Source organism: Plectropomus leopardus, chromosome 16, assembly GCF_026936395.1.
Source record: "Plectropomus leopardus strain MGB_pleo_1.0 chromosome 16, ASM2693639v1, whole genome shotgun sequence".
NCBI classification, from domain to species: Eukaryota; Metazoa; Chordata; class Actinopteri; order Perciformes; family Serranidae; genus Plectropomus; species Plectropomus leopardus.
The window spans coordinates 16680875-16700200 of record NC_142191.1 but is presented as its reverse complement, the minus strand read 5'-3'; the positions used below and the strand labels follow the sequence as shown (position 1 = coordinate 16700200).

Below are 19326 nucleotides of genomic sequence, written 5' to 3'. Positions count from 1 at the left end.
ACACCAGCATGTGAATATTTGCTGTAGAGTAAAAATATATAATATTTACTTCCGAATGATGTAGTAGAAGCATAAAGTAGTATAGCCTACAGTGGAAACACTCATGTAAAGTGCAAATACTGAGTTACGAGAATCATCTTCTCCTCTATTATCAAAGGTATTTTTAATTAGCACTGAACAATTGGTAGCACTGAGGCAATATTTTAAATTGATACCCATCAAAATGTAATTGCTCCAACAAGTTTTTCCCCACATTATTTAAAAGAAAATTATAAGTGTAGTGTACTTAATTACCATAATTATGAACACAAGTTTTTAAACTGGTGTTAAAAAAACTAAGTTGCTTCAATTGATGATGACACAGAATTGCTTTCTTCTTTTTTTGTTTTGCTTTCGAGATTTACAGTGACACTGGACTTCATGGTGCCATTCTTTGTCTTTTTAACATCACATATTAATGAATTCTATCCTCGGTGGTTTGCACCACTGTTTGCAAGCAGAAAAATAAAAAGCATTTTAGTCACTGCATTGTGAAGGTGTCGTCACTAGGTGGAGACAAACAACGAGGCAATGTGCTGCCGTATGACTGTCGATCAATAATTCAGTGTTCTGCTGCAGATCTGATCATTTAAAGTCAAAGGACAAGTTGTTAAATATTATATTCTGCGGGGGAATATTTGTAAGTAGCCTGAAAAACAACAATACATTCATGTAATGCTTCCACTATTGCGCAATCACTTGTGATACCCAACCCTCACTGAAGCACCATTTAATGGGAAAAAAATTCTTTCTTTTGTTGCGTCTTTGCTAATTTCTAAGCACTGGTGATAGCTACACCACAATTGCAGCAAGTTTTTCGGCCAGGAATTTCGACTGTTGCCAAAGTAGTGAGGGAGACCTGTGATGCCATTTGGGAAGAGTTGAAAGATTCACAGATGCCATCTCCTAACGAGGATCTGTTGATGAAGACAGCCGGTGGAGCTTCCCACACTGTACAGGAGCACTAGATGGGAAACACACTGTCATCCAGGCACCTCCCAACTCAACGTCACAGTTCCCCAATCACAAGGGGACGTTCTCAGTGGTGTTGCTCACTCTGGTTGATGCAGATTACAGATTTCTCGCTGTTGCTTTGGCAGCAACAGTGACGGAGGGATCTTTGCAAACTCCAATCTTAGCAAACCCTCCAGACAGGTGAACTTGACGTCCTGCCACCATCCCCTCCTCCATCTGAACCAGAATTGGGGCCGAAGCCATTTGTGGTTGTGGCTGATGAGGCCTATGAAGCCTAATCTTCTATCCAGGACACCACATGCAGGAAGACATCTGAATCTTCAATTACTGCCTTTCAAGAACCCGTTGAATAGCGGAGAACTGTTTTGGGATCCTCACACAGCACTGGAGAGTCTACTGTCAACGACCGCAAGTCTGTCCTGATGCAGCAGATAGCATTGTGAAGGCGGCTTGCATTTTGTCCAACTTCCTGTGTTCTGCTGAGGGGGATCACAACCCAGACGACGGAGAGCCAGATGAAGATGATGGTGGAGAAAGAATCCTGACGCCAATCAGGACCCTGCAGGGGAACAGGGCATCTGCAGAGGCCCCGAGAGTACGTGAAACTTTCCGCCAGTTCTTCAACTCCTCAGCTGGAGAAGTTCCCTGACAACATGTCCATGTGCACCAAGGTTCTGCTGCTTCAAGTAATTTGCATTTCCACTAATCAGTTTATCTAATGTTTGTCCCAGTTTTACATTTTCAGATACTATAAAAAGAAATGCCCTTTGTACTGTATGGCTTAACTCTGTATATATTATGTGTGAGTGTGTGTGTGTGTGTGTGTGTGTGTGATTACGTGCATTTCTCTGTTAATATGTTATATACGTTTACTAATTTTAAAATGTATGAACAGGTCAATGTGATTTGTAAATATAAATAAATAAAATGACTAAATAGCTATGTGCCTTGCCTTACCATTTGTTATTCATTCAAATACAAACATGATATTGCTGCAATCAGATTGTATTTAATAAATTAAGACAATAAATTTAAAAAAATACATTAGTGGAACTTTTAAGTAGAACAATAAAGATGAAATGCACGTTTTAAATATGGCAACACAACTACAGTAAAGTAAAATTTTGATATTGCTGAGAATACACAGCTCTGAACTCTGCCTCAATGCACAACTCCCGCATCTTTGGCTTAACCCATGATTGTCTTTCTGGGGGCCGGCGTCTTACCACAGTGATGTCATCCCCCTGCTGTGCTCTCTCTTTCTGTCCTGAAGCTTCTCTAGCTTCCTCCTTCCTCAAATACTCCTCCAGCATGCTGTCACTGCCCTTCCTCTTTGCCTCAGCTGGCCTCTAGCTCCACATTCTCCCTCACTCTCTGCGTGGTCAGGCTCCTGCTCTGCTGGCCCCGCATCTTCCTCCTGCTCCTCCTCACCGTCAACACTCTGGATGCTGCACACAAGCAAATGATCAGTACTGTGCCCTGCAGAGAAGTGATACTGGAAGTGTATTGGAGTCTTTTTGTGGCTAAATTACATTGGTGGAACAAGAGGTTCCACTTTTAGGTTTTACAAATAAGCAAGAGCATCTGGATTTTTTTTGTGTGAAATAGTAGGGAAAAGTAAACACTGCAATAATGGACACAGAAACAAAAAATCAGGCCCTCTTTGTGGACGCTATATTTTCTCATCAACATAACAGAATTGCTGAGATCACTTTCAGCATTTTTTAAAAACACTCATGTTAAAAGATTTATAGCCTAACCTCCTGAAATATGTTGATTAATCTAAAAAAAGCCATTGACTCCATTGACTCCATTGACTTCCATCTCTTCTTCTGCTTGCCACCTGCCTGACCACTCTTCACCTCTCCCTCCTCTCTCTTCTTTCTCATATATGTCACTCAGATTGTTCCAGAGCTTCTTCACATCATCAACTAAAAAGCCAAAAAATAAATAAACAGTATCTGTGCTGTACAACACCTGTCTGATCGTGTTTAGCTCCGATGATACTCACACTTGTTTAGACTGTTGTTACTCTTAAATGATAAATACATCGTATGTTGGCTTGGTCTACATAATGGGTAATCCATAACAGTTATACCATAAACATACAGCATATAATTTATCAATTAAACAATTAAAAACAATTACAAACTTTTTAAAAAGACGACACTAGATAACGTTGAGGTTAGCTGGGAACGTTAGCTTCATGCAGGCTATCGTTAGCATAGTCGGAAGTTTTAACAGACTGATTAACACCAGAAAAAGTTTGATTACACACACACACATCTTCCTCATACTGCAGCTCCGACGCTCTTTCCCCCCACACGTTGTCCTTGAGGTCATTATCTTTGTCGTTTTTCCCCTTTTATGGTATAAACGGGGCTCTGAGACACAAAAACAATCCACCAGTCCGCCATTTTTGAATGTTTTGAGCGTGACGTAACAATAACGAGCATTTTGATTGGTCGAATCTGTAGCGAAACCTTTGAAAAAAATCGACCTAGAGCCGAAAAAATAAAAGCCGTAATTACGTTGCTGGTGTGAAAGCTTGCATTGAGTGGCTACAGGTTAAAAAAAATAATAAATTAGAAAACGTGTCTGGTGTGCAAAGGCCTTAAGTGCTAATTACGTTGATTGAGCCTTTGTCGTCTAGATTATTAGGTGATAGAATATGATTTATTCAAATTTTATGATGGACAATGCGTCTGTTCTGAAAGATTTACAGGGTATTGTAGTAAAAAAACAGGGCATGATTTATGTTTCTTGTGTGCCGCCTGTTAGTCGATCGCCTTTAACTAATTGTTGCTCTTCGAGCTAACACAAAAACACCCAGCGGAGTGCGTGTCCCTGATTTCCCTGTTTGCTACTTCACAATTCATTACATGCAGCGGAGATTTATGATGTGCTGCGCCTGGCTGCACTGCGCTGCGTCAATGTGCCACAATGTACCCAAATACAGAGGGCGCGCGACCGGAAGACACTGAGAAAAAATAAAAATAAAAGCATGGGCTGTGCTACATTATATTGTTACCCAAAACATCGGACATTCAGTGCTTACAATAATTTTAAAGTTGATTTTATCGATTTTTTTATAATGTTGTTCTCCCCCTTTTGTTATTTTGAGTGATATCTTTGAACAAATTTGCCAACATTATTGAATGAGCTAGATTTGTCCTCCTTTGATATAATTTTTTAAATTGATATTCATTTATCATGATATTTAGATCATTATTTGGTTCATTTGAACGATACATATATATGAGTACACACACACACACACACACACACACACACACACACACACAGGGGACAGATGTTCCAAGTTAAAAATTAAAAAGAGGTCATGTGACACTGGTCATATAGCATGTTGCCCACCCAGGGAAAAAAACACTAAAAGGCAGACTACAAAAGACATTAAAATTAAAATTACAGAAGAAATGTCAACATACTATGACTTACGTACATAAGATCAGAAAAAAACGTTTTTATCACAAATGATAAAATCAAAAAAATACTGACAATGAAAACTGACATAATTGTATTGTTTCAAATCTTTGAAATTAGTTTTGCTCATTTTTTTTACTGTTGTATCTCTCTTGTATATCTTATTGTATAAATTATATTGTTTTAACTTTGAAGTAATAATCAATAACTCTGAATTCAATTTTATTTCTATTATGCTGTTTTAATGTCCCTGTACAGCACCCCAAACCTGCCTCTGTGTATCAAATGTGCTTTATAAATTGCCTTGCCTTTAGTGGTGAAGGACAAAACCTGGTCAATTTGGATTTTATTTGAAAAGCGCTGCCGGAAGTCATGTGGCTTGCTCGTGGCTAACTTGACATTACGCGCACTTCAATGCCAACTTTCTCAGAGCGCACAGGCGTACTGTTCACTGACAAACACGGTTGTGTTGAAGGGAGAAGACTTAGCACTGCAGTCATCTCTGAGCAAAAATATTATTTTTTTCAACTAAAACGCAGAGATTAGAAAAAAATAGGAGGTTTTACGCACAGCGCCAGGTCTTCTGGTGACTTGTGTTTACTTTGTTGTGTGAAAATCTCGAGTCGTCGTGGTGTTTTGCGGCGGACTTGTTGTCGGCATTATGTGGGGGATCCAGAGGACGCGGTATGCAGACTGCAACGGCTCTGAAGCGAGCGAGGAGACGGAGATTGTGGTTAACATCGGCGGCGTGAAACAGGTGTTGTTCGGCGACGTGTTGAATCGCTACCCGGACACCCGGCTGGCAGAGCTGGTGGACTGTTCACTGAAGTCTGCTGAAGAAATATCCACACTGTGTGACGACTACGACCCTGACACGGGAGAATTTTATTTTGACAGAGACCCCGAAGCATTTAAGTGTATCATTGAGCTGTATTTTTATGGAGAGATTCACATGAAACGAGGCATTTGTCCTATTTGTTTTATGAAGGAGATGGAGTTCTGGAAGATTGACTCTGATTATCTGGACGAGTGCTGCAAGTGCCACCTGAAGGAGGTCGAGGATGAACTTGCAGAGATCGCAGAGAAAGTGAGAACTATTCTGGTGGACCGAGAGGGAGATCCGTCTGCAGCCGGCTGGCAGCGCTTCCAGATGTGCCTCTGGAGGCTGATGGAGAAACCAGAGTCCTCGCTGCCTGCGCACATCATCGCTATAGTTTCTTTCATCTTCATCCTCGTCTCCTCCGTGGTGATGTGCGTGGGGACCATCCCCGACCTGCAGGTGGAAGACGCGGAGGGTAACCTCACGGAGAACCCAACTCTGGAGGTCATCGAGACCGTGTGCATCGGCTGGTTCACTATTGAATACATCCTGCGTCTGATCTCCTCCCCAAATAAAATCAAATTCGCCCTGGCGTTCATGAACATCATCGACTTCATGGCGATCATGCCCTTCTTCGTGGTGCTCATTCTGACCTCCTTCGGCACAGGAGTGATGGAGCTGGCTAACGTGCAGCAGGCGGTGCAGGCTTTACGCATTATGCGCATTGCGCGCATTTTCAAGCTGGCACGACATTCCTCTGGACTCCAGACCCTCACATCTGCCCTGAAGAGCAGCTTCAAAGAGCTCGGTCTGCTCCTCATGTACATGGGCGTGGGGGTCTTCCTTTTTTCCGCACTTGGCTACACCATGGAGCAAAACCACCCGGAGACATTGTTCACCAGCATCCCGCAGTCCTTCTGGTGGGCTGTGATCACCATGACCACGGTGGGCTATGGAGACGTCTACCCCAAGACCACTTTGGGTCGGTGTAACGCGGCCATCAGCTTCCTGTGCGGGGTGATCGCAATAGCGCTGCCTATACATCCCATCATCAACAATTTCGTCTTGTTCTACAACAAGCAACAGGTGCTGGAGACTGCTGCCAAGCATGAGATTGAGCTGATGGCACTGCGCTCCGGAGACGCCGAGCTGGAGGCCGCGCCCGGCGCGCATAAACATGTTTGCGGCGCAGGGGTCTGGGACAACGCCATGCGCTCCTGTCACAGCGACACATACATCCCCTTACTGAAGGACCCCAGAGGAGCAGCGGGGATCCAGACCCCCAGCATGGACACGAGCTTCGAGAGCACAGCTGAGGCCACTGAATATTTCATCTCATAAACAATGAAGTCTGAAAAAAAAAACACTCTGCAAAACAAGACATCAAATTCATTGCTCATTTTTGACTTATTCAAACTTAACCCGCACAATTCAGGGTTAAAGATACCACGATGACCGGAGACATGATTGTGTATAGCCTTGTAGAAATAACTGGTCTCCAAGGACCGGTAACGCATTTGAGGAATCGCGCCTATTAAAGGGACATATGTGTGAGATATTGACTTGATGAGCTGTGCCTTTGCGCAGTGACTCCCTGTAGGGTTTTCCATTTGAACACCAATTCCCCCATGTAGGCTCCTTATATAACACCCCCCATCCCCAACCCTCACACTCATACTGTAGACTGCACTGTAGCTTACTCCTCTGTACAGATATACATCACAATGAATGTTTAAAAAAAAAAAAGATTGGCAGCTCCTCCAGGAGGAAAGAGAAATGTTGTCAGGTTCATGGTGGTTGTACAGCAGAGATAATTAACTTAGGGCCCACAGGCTCAATCTGGCCCCCAATAGGGTGTCGGGTGGCCCTGCAACCATTTTCTAACACACAATAAAAATAAAGTGATTTACACTGCAAATTGTGTTTGTAGTTTTAGTTTACATAAGGTGCCAGAGTGCATAAAACAGCATCAAAATGAAGCTCGTTTATCAAAAAAAGGTGCCAGTGGAGGATCCCCTGCACCCCCCGACAGAAGGGGACCCCTAACGTCCTAAAATCCTATAAATGTACTAACATCTTAGAAATGTCCTAATATTCTGGAAATGTCCTTAAATCCTAGAAACCTCCCAAAAGGAAACAAAAATTAAAGAAAAAAATGTTTTCAAATTGCAAGAAAGAAATAGATTTAGAAGACATTTTTAAAAAGTTTAAAAAATGTCCGGGGGGAAAAAGAAAAAAGCTACGGGAAAACTATATATTTAATTATCATAAATTATGTTACAGAATTATTATCATTTTAAGCACATTTTCCAGATTATTTTCTTGTTCGTCAGTTTTCTTACTTAATTTTTTCTTTTATTTTTTGCAAATTTGTGGGTCATTTTCTTGTACTTACTAATTTCATGCTAATTTGGGGTAATCTCTTAAGTCGTTGCTAATTGCCTTCTTCCAATGTTTTTTTTTAAAGATGTTAACCATTTTGCTCAGGTTTCAAAGCGATAAACACACACTACAGGGAGGTGGTGGTAGGGAACATGCTTCTGCCTGTGATCTTCAGTTTAATTTCTGTCATTGACACTGTATGATTGTAAGGTAATACTTCAGATTTACTGCGCAGGAACGGTAGAAGTGTGCTCAGAGGGCTGCAGCTCTAGATAAGATCATGCAATCAACACCAGGACCTCTGGAGGCTGCAGGACAAGCTCCAGTAATGGGTTTAAATTTTGCATCAGCCGTCACCACTCTGCTCTCCGCCTGAGGTCCAGGGGAATGACTTAACCACCAAGTTATGGGCGAGGACAAGGAGCAACAGGCTGGAGCTTTGACAAAAATAAAGTATTATTATAGGGATAGTGTGGATTTTTTGAGGCAGGATTTTAAGGTTGTTGTTTTTTTTAATGTCAGTGTATTAAATACAGTAGATGTCAGTCTGCATGCCCCAGTTTGGAAAAATAGCAAGACTGACAACATAGATGTTAAGCAATTTACTGCTCTGGAGAGTGACAACAGCAAAACATACCCTATTTTTAGCTGTCTTAAAAAATACCACCTTAAAACATCAATATCAGTTTAAGAATATGCTATACTTAGAGCATCTGCAGTGATTAATCTTTCTGTCAGACAGCCTGTTAACAGCTTTAGTTCCCCGTCTATGCTTTCGTCAAAGTCGCCAGATCCCACTGAAAAAAAATTGGCTTGCTGAACACAGGAGCTGCTGGTCTTCTGCTGCTTCGATCAGTTAGTTAATTTGCGTTATTATGTGACTTTGGGAAATCCAAACTAACTCCTATAAACTCCAAAGAAATGTTTCACAAATCAGGGAATGAGATTTATTAAATTATTTTTAGAAAACCTAGGAAAAAATGTCTGCTGGGGAAAAACTATGTTTGTAATTATCATCATTACATATTTATTATGATATATGATTATAATTATTAGAATTTTAATTTATTTTTTTCCCCAGGCATTTTTAAGCCTTTAAAAATGTATTTATTTATTCTTTTTACTAATTTCATGCTAATTTTTTGGTATTTTCTTCTGTCTTTGCCCCTTGCCTTTTCCCTATGTCTTTAAAAGATGTCAAGCCAATTTGCTCAGGTTTCAAAATGTTAAGGTAAGGCAGTAGAAATATTCGAAATATAGTGTACATGTAAGCTGATATTGATTTTTTTGGGTGGGACTTTTTTTAAGGTGGCTAAAGTTCATCTTCATCTCTACAGTGGTACATTGCTTAGCTGTCATGGTAATACTCCTATCTGCTTCTCCAAACTGGGGATGTGCTAACAGACATGTACTGCATGTAAAACACCAACTATGTATCTCATACAATGCCACTTCAAAAAAATCTGAACTATCCCTTTTAGCTTCAAAACGATTTTATTCCACACCACAGACTAAGCTATCCTTAAACATCTGAGTGGCAAATAAGACTTTCTTATAAAAAAAAAATCAATAATATGGTTTTTGGGTCATTAATTCATCAAAATGACATGCTTTATCAGCGCAGCAGGTCATTAGCATAAACTAATGTGTAAGAGTATCTGTGGGGAGCGTCTTAATGTGTCCTAATGCATTGCTGCTATTATCTTGACAAATCTTGAAAGGACGATCCATTTTCACATTGTCTCCCATGTTTGAAAAAGGGACTCAAAATTGTCTTAATGGGCACTATATTTAAAGGTTAAATTTTCACAATTTGAAAGCTCCCAACTCCTACACCATTAGTCTGAGTGACACCAAACTTGCTGCACAAATACAGCAATCTTAAGAAACTACATTAGTTGGCACAGTGGGGGAGTTATAATTAAAATTTGACATATTTAATTCAAACGTCACGTCTCAAATGTCAGTGGCTTGATTCTGCTGCAGCCTGGAGGGATGATTTATGTCAGGATTGTGTTCCTGTGCCCAGTCTTATTTTGTGGAATTTTATGAAATCAGCATGAAGTCTTAAATGCAGAGCCTTGCGCATGTGGTGTTCCCACTAAAATGGGGCATGTGAAGAAGAAAACGAGGACATTAACCGCAGCAGGTAGCCTGGAAGTGGAAGATTCAGTAGAAGAAGGTTTGGGGGGTTGATGGGAGAACATAATTTCCCTCAGCTCTTATGTGGCTTCAACTTTCAACTGGAAGGTGAAATTCTGTAATTGAGCCAAAGTCCTCCTTAAAACTGAATACTTTCACTCACCTTTGTTAAAATTTACAGCAGTGGTTCCCAAACTTTTTTTTTTATCTGATAGTCCTCTACAGCCTAAATTAACTCAACCTCAGCACGTCATCATGTTCCAAATTTAATTTAATTTCAAAACAGATTGTGTTATTATTATTATTATTATTATTATTATTATGATTATTATTTAATTAGAAGCCACCTGAAAAAATAGTGATATAAACCAAGAGAAATGGCATGTGCATGTGATGATATGAGTAAAGCAGATATAGGGAGGGGCTGTATACTTTTTCGGGGTCCCAGCCGTGTCTGTGGGTGGACCTGTTCTCACATTATACAGTTCTAATGAAGGAATCCCATCATTCAATCTACACAATGTTTTATTTATTCAGGACTTGAAAATGCAGATTTTATATAGGTGTGTATTTCAAAACGTCATACTTCGACCATATGGTGGACCTGAGAGAAAAAGTCAAAAACGTAAAATTTCAAGTACTGTCATTAATACATCAGGTGTCGCATTTTAATGAAATGAAGAAGGGGGATGCATCTTGCTGCTGAACTACTACCTGCATCAGTCATTGGGGACATGATGTCCGTTTGTTTGATTAGTAAGAGTTCACTGATTCGGTATTATCTAGCTTATCAGTGATGTTTTCCACCGAGCTATGGTCTAAGTTATGCCGTCTGAAAGAAAGATCATGAAGGAGGTCAGGCAGGACTCCGCAGGCTGTCCACCCACACACGTCCTATACAGGACTCTGCTATCTCTCCTGACCAGCAGCAGATTCACACATGTCAAAGCCTGGGGGAGAAAGGCCTTTGTGCACGCTGACAGGTGGAGCAGGAATGTCAAAGGCGTGCATTGTGCAACAGAACAATGTTCCTCCCGCGAATGCACATGCAAATACACATGCGACTTCAGGTTCAAATTTAGATTTACAAGCACACGCTGGCATATACAAACACCCCCCCTCTCTCTCTACCGCCTACCTACAAGCACACACAAATAATTGCACACACACACACTTCTTCACCCATATACCCACAGCAGTGAGTGATCTACTCTGCGCTGACCTGCTGCGATATGCTGGCTAATCACTAATTTCTACACCCACATGTTGGTCATCTGTGGCATTCAGTGGGAGTTTAAGATGAGAACGTTTACTCAAAATTGTGCTCGTTATCCTTTTGAAAAAATAGTCACAATTATTCTGAGAATTGTTGTTGCTACTAAATCAATACATTTTCGAGATGCTCACCGTCGCTATATCATGAGACAGGGGTTTCGAATGAAGATGCATCCTTTTTTTTATAATTCTGAAGGCATGGTGAGCTAAGTGTTTCCTTGACTCACATGCCTTTGAATAAAAAGATCTCTGATGTATGTGCACCACAGTTTTGTCTAAATCCTCCAAACAGACTAAAAGGATCACAATCTGTGTAGGTGTGTGTTGCAGGGAAGTTCTGCAAATTGTCCATCTGGTGATTAAACTGCTTTTCTATTTTTATTAGTGTTTACATTATATTGCTTTTTATCCCACAACTAAGATGCAGAGAGGGTGGAGAAGAATAATTAACAAGTCTATAGCATGCTATGTTTGTTCCAATATCACACTTCAATATTTCATTAAATATAGTGTTAAATCTTGGACCATGCTTGGGGGATGCTGTAAATAAACATGGTGTGACATTTTGCCTGAACCCTCAGACACTTTGTGCAGTTCTGTACTGTAAATTAAGCAGCAAATATGGGTGCCATCGGAAGCGTTTTAGGTAATGAAAGTGATTCCTGAAACTCACGTGTCCAGTCCAGCTGACTCCCAGTGCTGATTGTTTCCTGGTGACGTACTGGCATGTTGGTTTTCAGTTACACCCAACCATTTTGATGACAGCACGAACTCACAGAGACCCTGTTTGCTTCTCCCTGTTCCCCTTTCCATCGACCTTTAGGTCAGGGATCCTCTTCTCCTCACGTCTAAAAATAGTGAAATCCCTGCAGGAAACAAACAGCACAGACAAATGGAAGTTCAATACAAACTCCAGCTAATTATGTTGTGCTTCTAGGTCCCTAAACAGTCCCTTCCAATTCAGATTCCCACAGCAGCTGGGAGTTTCAGTCACAAAAAGTGGTCTTACCATCAAAGGTCCGGTGTCCAAATATGGTCACTTCTGGCTCCTAAAAACCAAGATGTTGACGGCCAAAATGCCAAACTCAATGAAAACAAGACAATTCTTATTTTCAGGTGATTATACACTAAAGAAAACGTACTCAGTACAATATATTCCAGTTCTGCCAATATATCCCCCCTAATCTTACACACCTGACATTTAAGCAAAGTTGTAGACTGACATATGAGATATAATTCAAAGCCCAGAGGCTAAGATCAGACTAGAGAGAGAAAAGAAAAGGAAAGAAAGAAAGAAGAAACCAAAATGAACACAACAAAAACAAAACGTGAGGCATTCAAACACATCAGAAATAAGATACTGCTCTCAACACCACAGTAAAAGCAGATAATGTCTCCCCTCAAACAGTACAAACGGGATATTTTAATGCATTCATATCCTGCAGAGGATGGTCAAACACATTCATTTGAATAAGAATGTGTGTGTGCATAATGATATGGCTTAACAGCCCAGCCCTCCGAGCACTATCTCTGTTTGAAAGATATTTTCAGCTGCAGGAAAGGAAAAGGGTAATTCCCCTGATGTCACATTCAGAAGACTAGGAAAAACAAGTTTCAGGAGTGAATGAGTTTAAATTTTCTTTTCAAGAGGAATGTTAAAACTGCTGCGTAGGTGCAACCTGGAACACTCTGATTCAGGCACAGAGTGGCATAAAATTGCACGACAATAATTACATAGATTAAATATGACCTTCTGCAAAATAGCAGAAAGGGATGATGCACTGAACTCACTCAGCCCGTCTGCAAAAAAAGATTTCCATATCTTTTTTTTCTACTAACCTTATCACTTCCTTCACTTCTTTTTATCTTGCAGAGTGCTCTCTTGCAAAATCATCACGTCTGCACTTGTGGGTTTATATGAGAAAATTCATGAAACCTGCAGGAGATAATACAATTTCATTTAAAAAGTCAAATACCTTGGGCCCAGGCAGTTTCAAATGCATTACTAAACAGCCTTGCCGCTGCCAAAACCTTTCAACATGTCAATGTAAAGCAATTAACAATGAAACAATACTGTTGTGCTTCTGCAACCTCAACATTGACCAGTGAAGATAAAGCAGTCATCTGCTGTCTGTGGGTACATTACTATGGACTCATAAAAATGGAACAGAAAATGTAACTGCAAATGCAATATGAGGAGAGTGATTTGCCTGTAAAAGAGGTTTCACTGGTGAGCTGGTTCTTTTTTGTCAGAGGGACTCACAAAGATGTGGTCTGATGCAAAGCTTTTTCTCCTGCAGAGTTGAATAAGAGTTTGCAAACACAACGTTTCTGCTCGAAGACAGCTGCAGGAAGGAGGAGAATACTGAGTGATAGCTATGGGTGTATTGATACTGTGTGTCTGTGTGTATACGTGTGTGTGTGTGTGTGTGTATATATGTGTAAATAAGCAGTGAGTATTGGGGCTGGGAGATATGCATTTTATGTATTACCTATCTTTGGATGAAAATAAAAAACACAAAATTTTGACAGATGTTCCCAAAGACAGTAGGTAAAGGGAAAAGTAACAATCAGTATTCATACCCACATCAAATGACTCTGCAGTAGTCAGGGGTATTAATCGCCTCCGGCTCTGATCGACATAAAAAGAAACACCACACCCGGGTGAACACGCAAATGTTAGCCCATTAAACAATGAGATGCAACAAAACACCACTAAACAGCGTCTGTCTCCGCCCAAGCACTGGTCAAACATTGATCCAAATTAGTCTGCGCCAAGTTTGAAAAAGCGACTGAATAAGAAGAAAAATATAAATAGAAGTAATCACAGAAGTTTTCACAGACCTCTATCTATGCTGCGTTCAGCCGTTTACCTTATTATCGATCTGTCTGTGATGGTGAATGTGACACACAAGAGAAAAAAAAAACAAAAAATGCAGACACAGAAAGGCATACTCATCTGCAGCAGAGCCATGTACACAGCTCTGGTCTACTGGCAAGAGAAAAGTATTCTGTAGTGTATTTTTAGCAGGTTTACCTGTTTTTTTTTTGCACATGCTGATTTTGGTGGAAAAGAGGTTAAACTTATTTATATACGTCATTTTACAGACATAAGTCACAAAGTGCTTTACAATGGTAATACACGTCCTACATGAATAAAAACCAAGAAGATATAGCGTTGGGAATCCCCAATTCACCACAACACTACGCAAAATAAAAAGAAAATACAGAGCTAATACATACAAGTTAACAAAACACCAGTATAAACAGGTGTGTCTTTCGCTGGCTTTTAAAAGAAACCACAGAGACAGCAGACTGAAAGGGTGCAGGCAGAGCACTCCAAAATGTAGGTGCTACGGACTGAAAAGCTCAATCCCCACTTGTCCTAAGGGAAGCGCAAATGACAGACAACAAATTAAGCGTATTTGATCAAAGAGAGTGAGCTGAAGAATACAGGTGAAGTATAAGCCATTTAAGCAGGAGCCTAACCGTGTAATGCTCTTTAAGTAAGAATTAGTATTTTGGTCTGGATCCTATACACAACAGGTAGCCAGTGAAGAGATTTTAGTATAAAGTATGGCCTATAATTCTTTAAACCTATCAGTGCGCAAAAAACCATTCACCTACAAGAATATAGAAGAAAAGGGGAGTGCAGCGCTGCCTTATCCTCAGTGTGAGCGCAGTACCTTGAGATTTGGCAAGCAACTTATAGCCTCATTTTTTCAGGTTGTTATCTGAGGCAGTTTTTATGGTGCCCTTTATGTGAAATAGAGACCGTATGGCTCTGGGCCATTGCAGTTTAATACTGAGCCTCAAGGAGGTGATATGGCCTTAACTCACTGAAAACATCTGCCATGGCTCCCACTTTATATGCTTACTGACATACCTGCCCTCTACCAGTCCTCTACCAGTCCTCTGCTGCTCCCAGAACAACCCCCGTATCTGTGTATGAAGGCTCGAGGGAAAGTTAGTCCAAATTAGCTCCGTTTTCTGATCTGATTATATTTATGTGTTATACAGTAAACCAAGGAGAGCAATAAACACGCATATGAACTCATTATATTAGTTTAATCTATTATACCATCTAACTATATTATGTTATATTGGATTTGTTAGTTATTAGTTTAGGAGCCTAATATGAAGGCATTAGTTATTGATTGGCCTCCACAGTGGGCTTCGGTGCAATGAGCAATTTAAAGCGCACTATATTCTAGCTTAATGCTCGTGAATATGCTTGTACTCCTCCTTTTAAATATACCACTATGGAACTACTATATACTACTATATACTACAGTGCATATAAGGGGATTTAGTTGTTTTTATGTTTTCTTATCTGTCAACATTGAGTCAAAGAGGATTTAACTCCATAGTTGGTAGTTCAAACTTAGGCCAGGATGTTAAGCAGTTTCTGTGCAGTTTACAAATATCACTTCACAGGCAAAGTTACAATTTCACATAAAAAAGTCAGTTGGCATTTAAGTGTTGAAGTTATTGTTTGACATTTTGAAAAATGTAATTACTTTCTTTCTTGGTGAGAGTCAGATGAGAGGATCAAAATCACTCTCACGACTGCGTAAGCAGGAAACCACAGCCAGTTGGGCGATTATCTTAGCTTATCATACTGGCAGCCGAGGAAACAGTTATCCTGGCTTCATCCGAAGTTCAAAAACCTGCACAAGCACCTCTGTAGGTGACGAATTAAAGGAATGTATGTGCAGTATAAATATTAGCAATAATGGAAATATGATATTCATAACTACATTTTCATTTGTGTATAATCATCTAAAATTAAGAATTGCTGTTGTTTTTCTTTTTTTTTTAGCACCTTAACATGAACTGCATTTCTACTGGTTGTACCAGCAGACACACAATGAGATGGTCATCCCAAATTTCTGACACTGTCAGAAATTTATCCCAGACTGTCTTTGATCCCAAAACTGTGAGATCGGCCATCCCTGAACCTCTCTCACTGTGCGACATAGGACCACTGTTTTAGAGCCACGACCAACATTTCTGTCACACTGGTCATCTTTCATCCGGGACAGCCCAAAAAGGCACAGTCTATATCAGGCTTTAGACCTGTTGTCCCTGTTTGTGGACACTTTTTTGTGACATCTAGTGTTAGCAAAATCACGTACACTAATCCATGTAAAAACAAGATGGCAGTCGACTCTCTCAAGTCAGTCTGCAGCTGATCCGACACCAAAGTGGACTTGTAACAGTAAAGTTGTCCCAAATATAAAGGCATAATGGATCAAAAAATCATAATAGAAAGAGTCATAACTGACCTTGTTTGCAGTTGCAGGTGTCCTTTCAACAGTTTTACAGACGTCTCTTTTATAATGGTGGTCTGTGGGGAAAATGGATTTTTATTCCCAATGGCCACTGGGAAAAATGTGCTGCAAGGGAAAGCAGCTTTCCTGGGGACCTGGTCCTCTTCCACGAGGTCCGCCATTTTTCTACAGTAGCCTAGAATGGACAAACAAAACACTGTTTCTAGATAAGGCCATTCGCATCTCTGCATCTTCACATATTCACGTTTCAGCTGGCTGCATCTGCAAACTCAGAGCTAGGTGCCATCGAATCCTGCACACTAGATCTTTAACACTTTGTATTTTTAAAGCTCATATACAGAAATTTAAAAATAACAATCGAGCTAACAGTTTTCCCCTGTGGCGAGTCTTTATGCTAAGGTAGGTGAATCACCTCTTCACTCTGGCTTTGTACCTTCAAGTTTTATTGATCTTCTGATTTAACTCAAACTTTTAAAATATGTCTTTGAATGTGAAAGTGAATTCAAACTATCAGTAACAAAAAAAAAAAAATATCGATTCAGCTACTTGTGAAGGTCACAAGTGTGCAGCATCACTAATTCCCGGCGGCTTTGTTTGAAGCCTTTCACTGAAGGCAGGAATATAATATGAAATCCCTTCTTTACATTCCTCTGTTAGTTTTTCAGGCCGAGTCCCCCCCGAGTGTAAAGCGAAGACTCATTTAGCAAACATGAATATGTAAATGAAAAGTCAGAGTCCTGCTGTAGCATTTCATGTTGTTATTACTATGTGATGTTTTATGTTGTCATTTTTGAATTGTCATTTGAGGACGTTGTGTTTCGTGCTGCACTGCTTCACACTGTTGTGCTGACTGCTTTGATCAGGCGTCGGCAGGCTGAAATAACACCCTCTGAATATCTGCTGAGAACAGTCTCCAGATGAACTTGGGCTTTAAAGCCAGCTGTGTCCACCGACGGCTTCAAATAACTCGTTCAAATTCAAAGCTTGTTAAAGCCGCCTTAGTTTATTTAAAAAGAAATCCATCCATTGAATGGCTTTTTTTTTTGTGCAAATTAATGTAATTAGACGGCTATAAAAAACAACACATAAAAGAAATAAAAGACTCTCCCGTGTACCATGGTCTGCATAATAAAGAGCTACAACTGGGCCTGCTTACTGTCTGGTTCAAGATGTTATTTCTTTCTTCTCCCTCACTTAGCTCATGCCTTTCGCTGACGGCCTCCACTTCAAAAATGGCTTACAAAGGGCAAATTTCACTGCATCAGCCATGTTGTAGCGTCCCTGTGTCACTTCTGCTGATAAATGTATGGACACCTAATTAAGAAAATTGGCCTTGAGAGACCAAAGCTGTAGTGACTGATCTGACCTGCTCGCCGATACACTTGCCACTGCTGATTATCTCATCCTGAGACAATAATGTTTTATGAAGTGGAACAGCCTTGTCCTGCAGGGGCGTGCAATAATGATTACTATTAGGGCTGCAGCTCATAAAAACAATTTTTTAGTGAGGGCACCATCAGACTTATAGCTTCTCTGGAACATAAAAAATGTTGTCTGTCACAGAATGACTCAAACATGTATTTTCAATATGTCAAATTGTGACAGCTTTGCATTATTTTAATGCACAGCCTTGGGCCTGCGGTTAATGTTACACTCAAAGTATCATTCAAAAATGTGACATCAGTCTTAGGAAAAAATGTAACAGCCCAACCCAGAATATTGATTGCAGCCATATAAATAAAACTCAGTTTTGCATCGTGACATATGGCAGCTTTTCCTTTAAAACAGCAACATATCAGAAATTTCTTAATAAAGTGCAAGAAACATCATTTAGCATTTTGAAATCAAGCTTCTTTTTGGAAATATTTGAGAAAGATCACATACGTACTCCCAGATCTCCACATACAAGGTAGGTAACAGCATTTAAGCAGTTTCACATTTTGGGAAATACACTTATTTGCTTTTTGGCAGAGAGATTAGAAGATCAATACCACATTTATGTCTCAGTTGAATATAAAGCTCCAGCCAACAGCCAGTTAGCTTAGCTTAGCATTACAACTAGAAACAGGGCAACACCCAAAAACAAAATCTACTTACCAGCACTTCTGCAATGAAACCAGCGGAGACTTCAGAAAGATACTGCTTTATCCATAGTGGAGCTAACCCAAGTGCTAGCTGATAGCTTGGTTAGCACAGTACATTTAAAGTCCAGGTTAACTGTGATAATGCTAACGCTAATTTTCACTAGCAAAAACCAGGTGCTAAAGTCGCAAACACTTTGAGACCACTCTCAGAGAGCTCCTAATTTAGACTAAACGTTTCTAGCATGAAGTCCGAGCCTGAGAGTGATTTAGGGATAATGTTAGAGCAACTCTGAACAAGTAAGGAACAGAAACTTTTACCTTTAGTGAGGAGCACAGACATATATATAAGTACACCCAACATCCGGGGTTGTCAAAAGCGTCAACACTGTCGCCATCTTGCGCCGGGGCTTCTGACCAGCTGCCTCACTGTAGCAGCACCTGGACTGCCAAAACGTCTTTTTTGAAGATTTTGTTTTGTTTTTTGTCTGTTTTTATACATTTAAATGAATTAAATACAATGTCAACCATATATATATATATATATATATATATATATATATATATATATATATATATATATATATATATATATATATATATATATATATATATATATATATATGCATCTTATGTGATAGTAAATATCAGTATATCAGTTCTATGACTAATTCATGTTAAAGATTATAAGTGTGTTCAGTTTTTATCCACTGGTAAAGATAATAGCCAGATGGTGGGAGCATGAGGAGTTAATGTTAAGTTATTTTGTAAATGAATAATCTTAGGAGGAGAGAGATAGCTGGGAAAATTATTAGAATACTATTGGAAAAATTAAATATAAAATGTATAAAAGAAAAATATTTATAATTATTAA

At 39.8% G+C, this 19326-nt stretch overlaps 1 protein-coding gene and 1 long non-coding RNA gene across 2 annotated transcripts; one reads left to right on the top strand and one right to left on the bottom strand.

Annotated features, from left to right (window-relative positions):
* Positions 1-4756: 4756 nt before the first annotated feature.
* LOC121955646 (voltage-gated potassium channel regulatory subunit KCNF1-like) lies at positions 4757-7196 on the top strand. The gene has a single exon (XM_042503685.2). It carries the CDS (start codon positions 5120-5122, stop codon positions 6617-6619), a length of 1500 nt encoding a protein of 499 aa, XP_042359619.1. The 5' UTR covers positions 4757-5119; the 3' UTR covers positions 6620-7196.
* Positions 7197-10185: 2989 nt separating this feature from the next.
* On the bottom strand, positions 10186-18767 carry LOC148186866 (uncharacterized). Its single transcript, XR_015779256.1, has 5 exons — positions 18469-18767; positions 16366-16546; positions 12917-13013; positions 11751-11943; positions 10186-10406 (listed from the first exon to the last, which is right to left on the bottom strand). It is a non-coding gene; the product is annotated as an uncharacterized LOC148186866 (long non-coding RNA).
* Between the last annotated feature and the right edge of the window lie 559 nt (positions 18768-19326).

Bases quoted from the DNA above. Each gene is read 5' to 3' on its own strand.
- LOC121955646 (XM_042503685.2), top strand. From the start codon at position 5,120: ATGTGGGGGATCCAGAGGACGCGGTATGCAGACTGCAACGGCTCTGAA.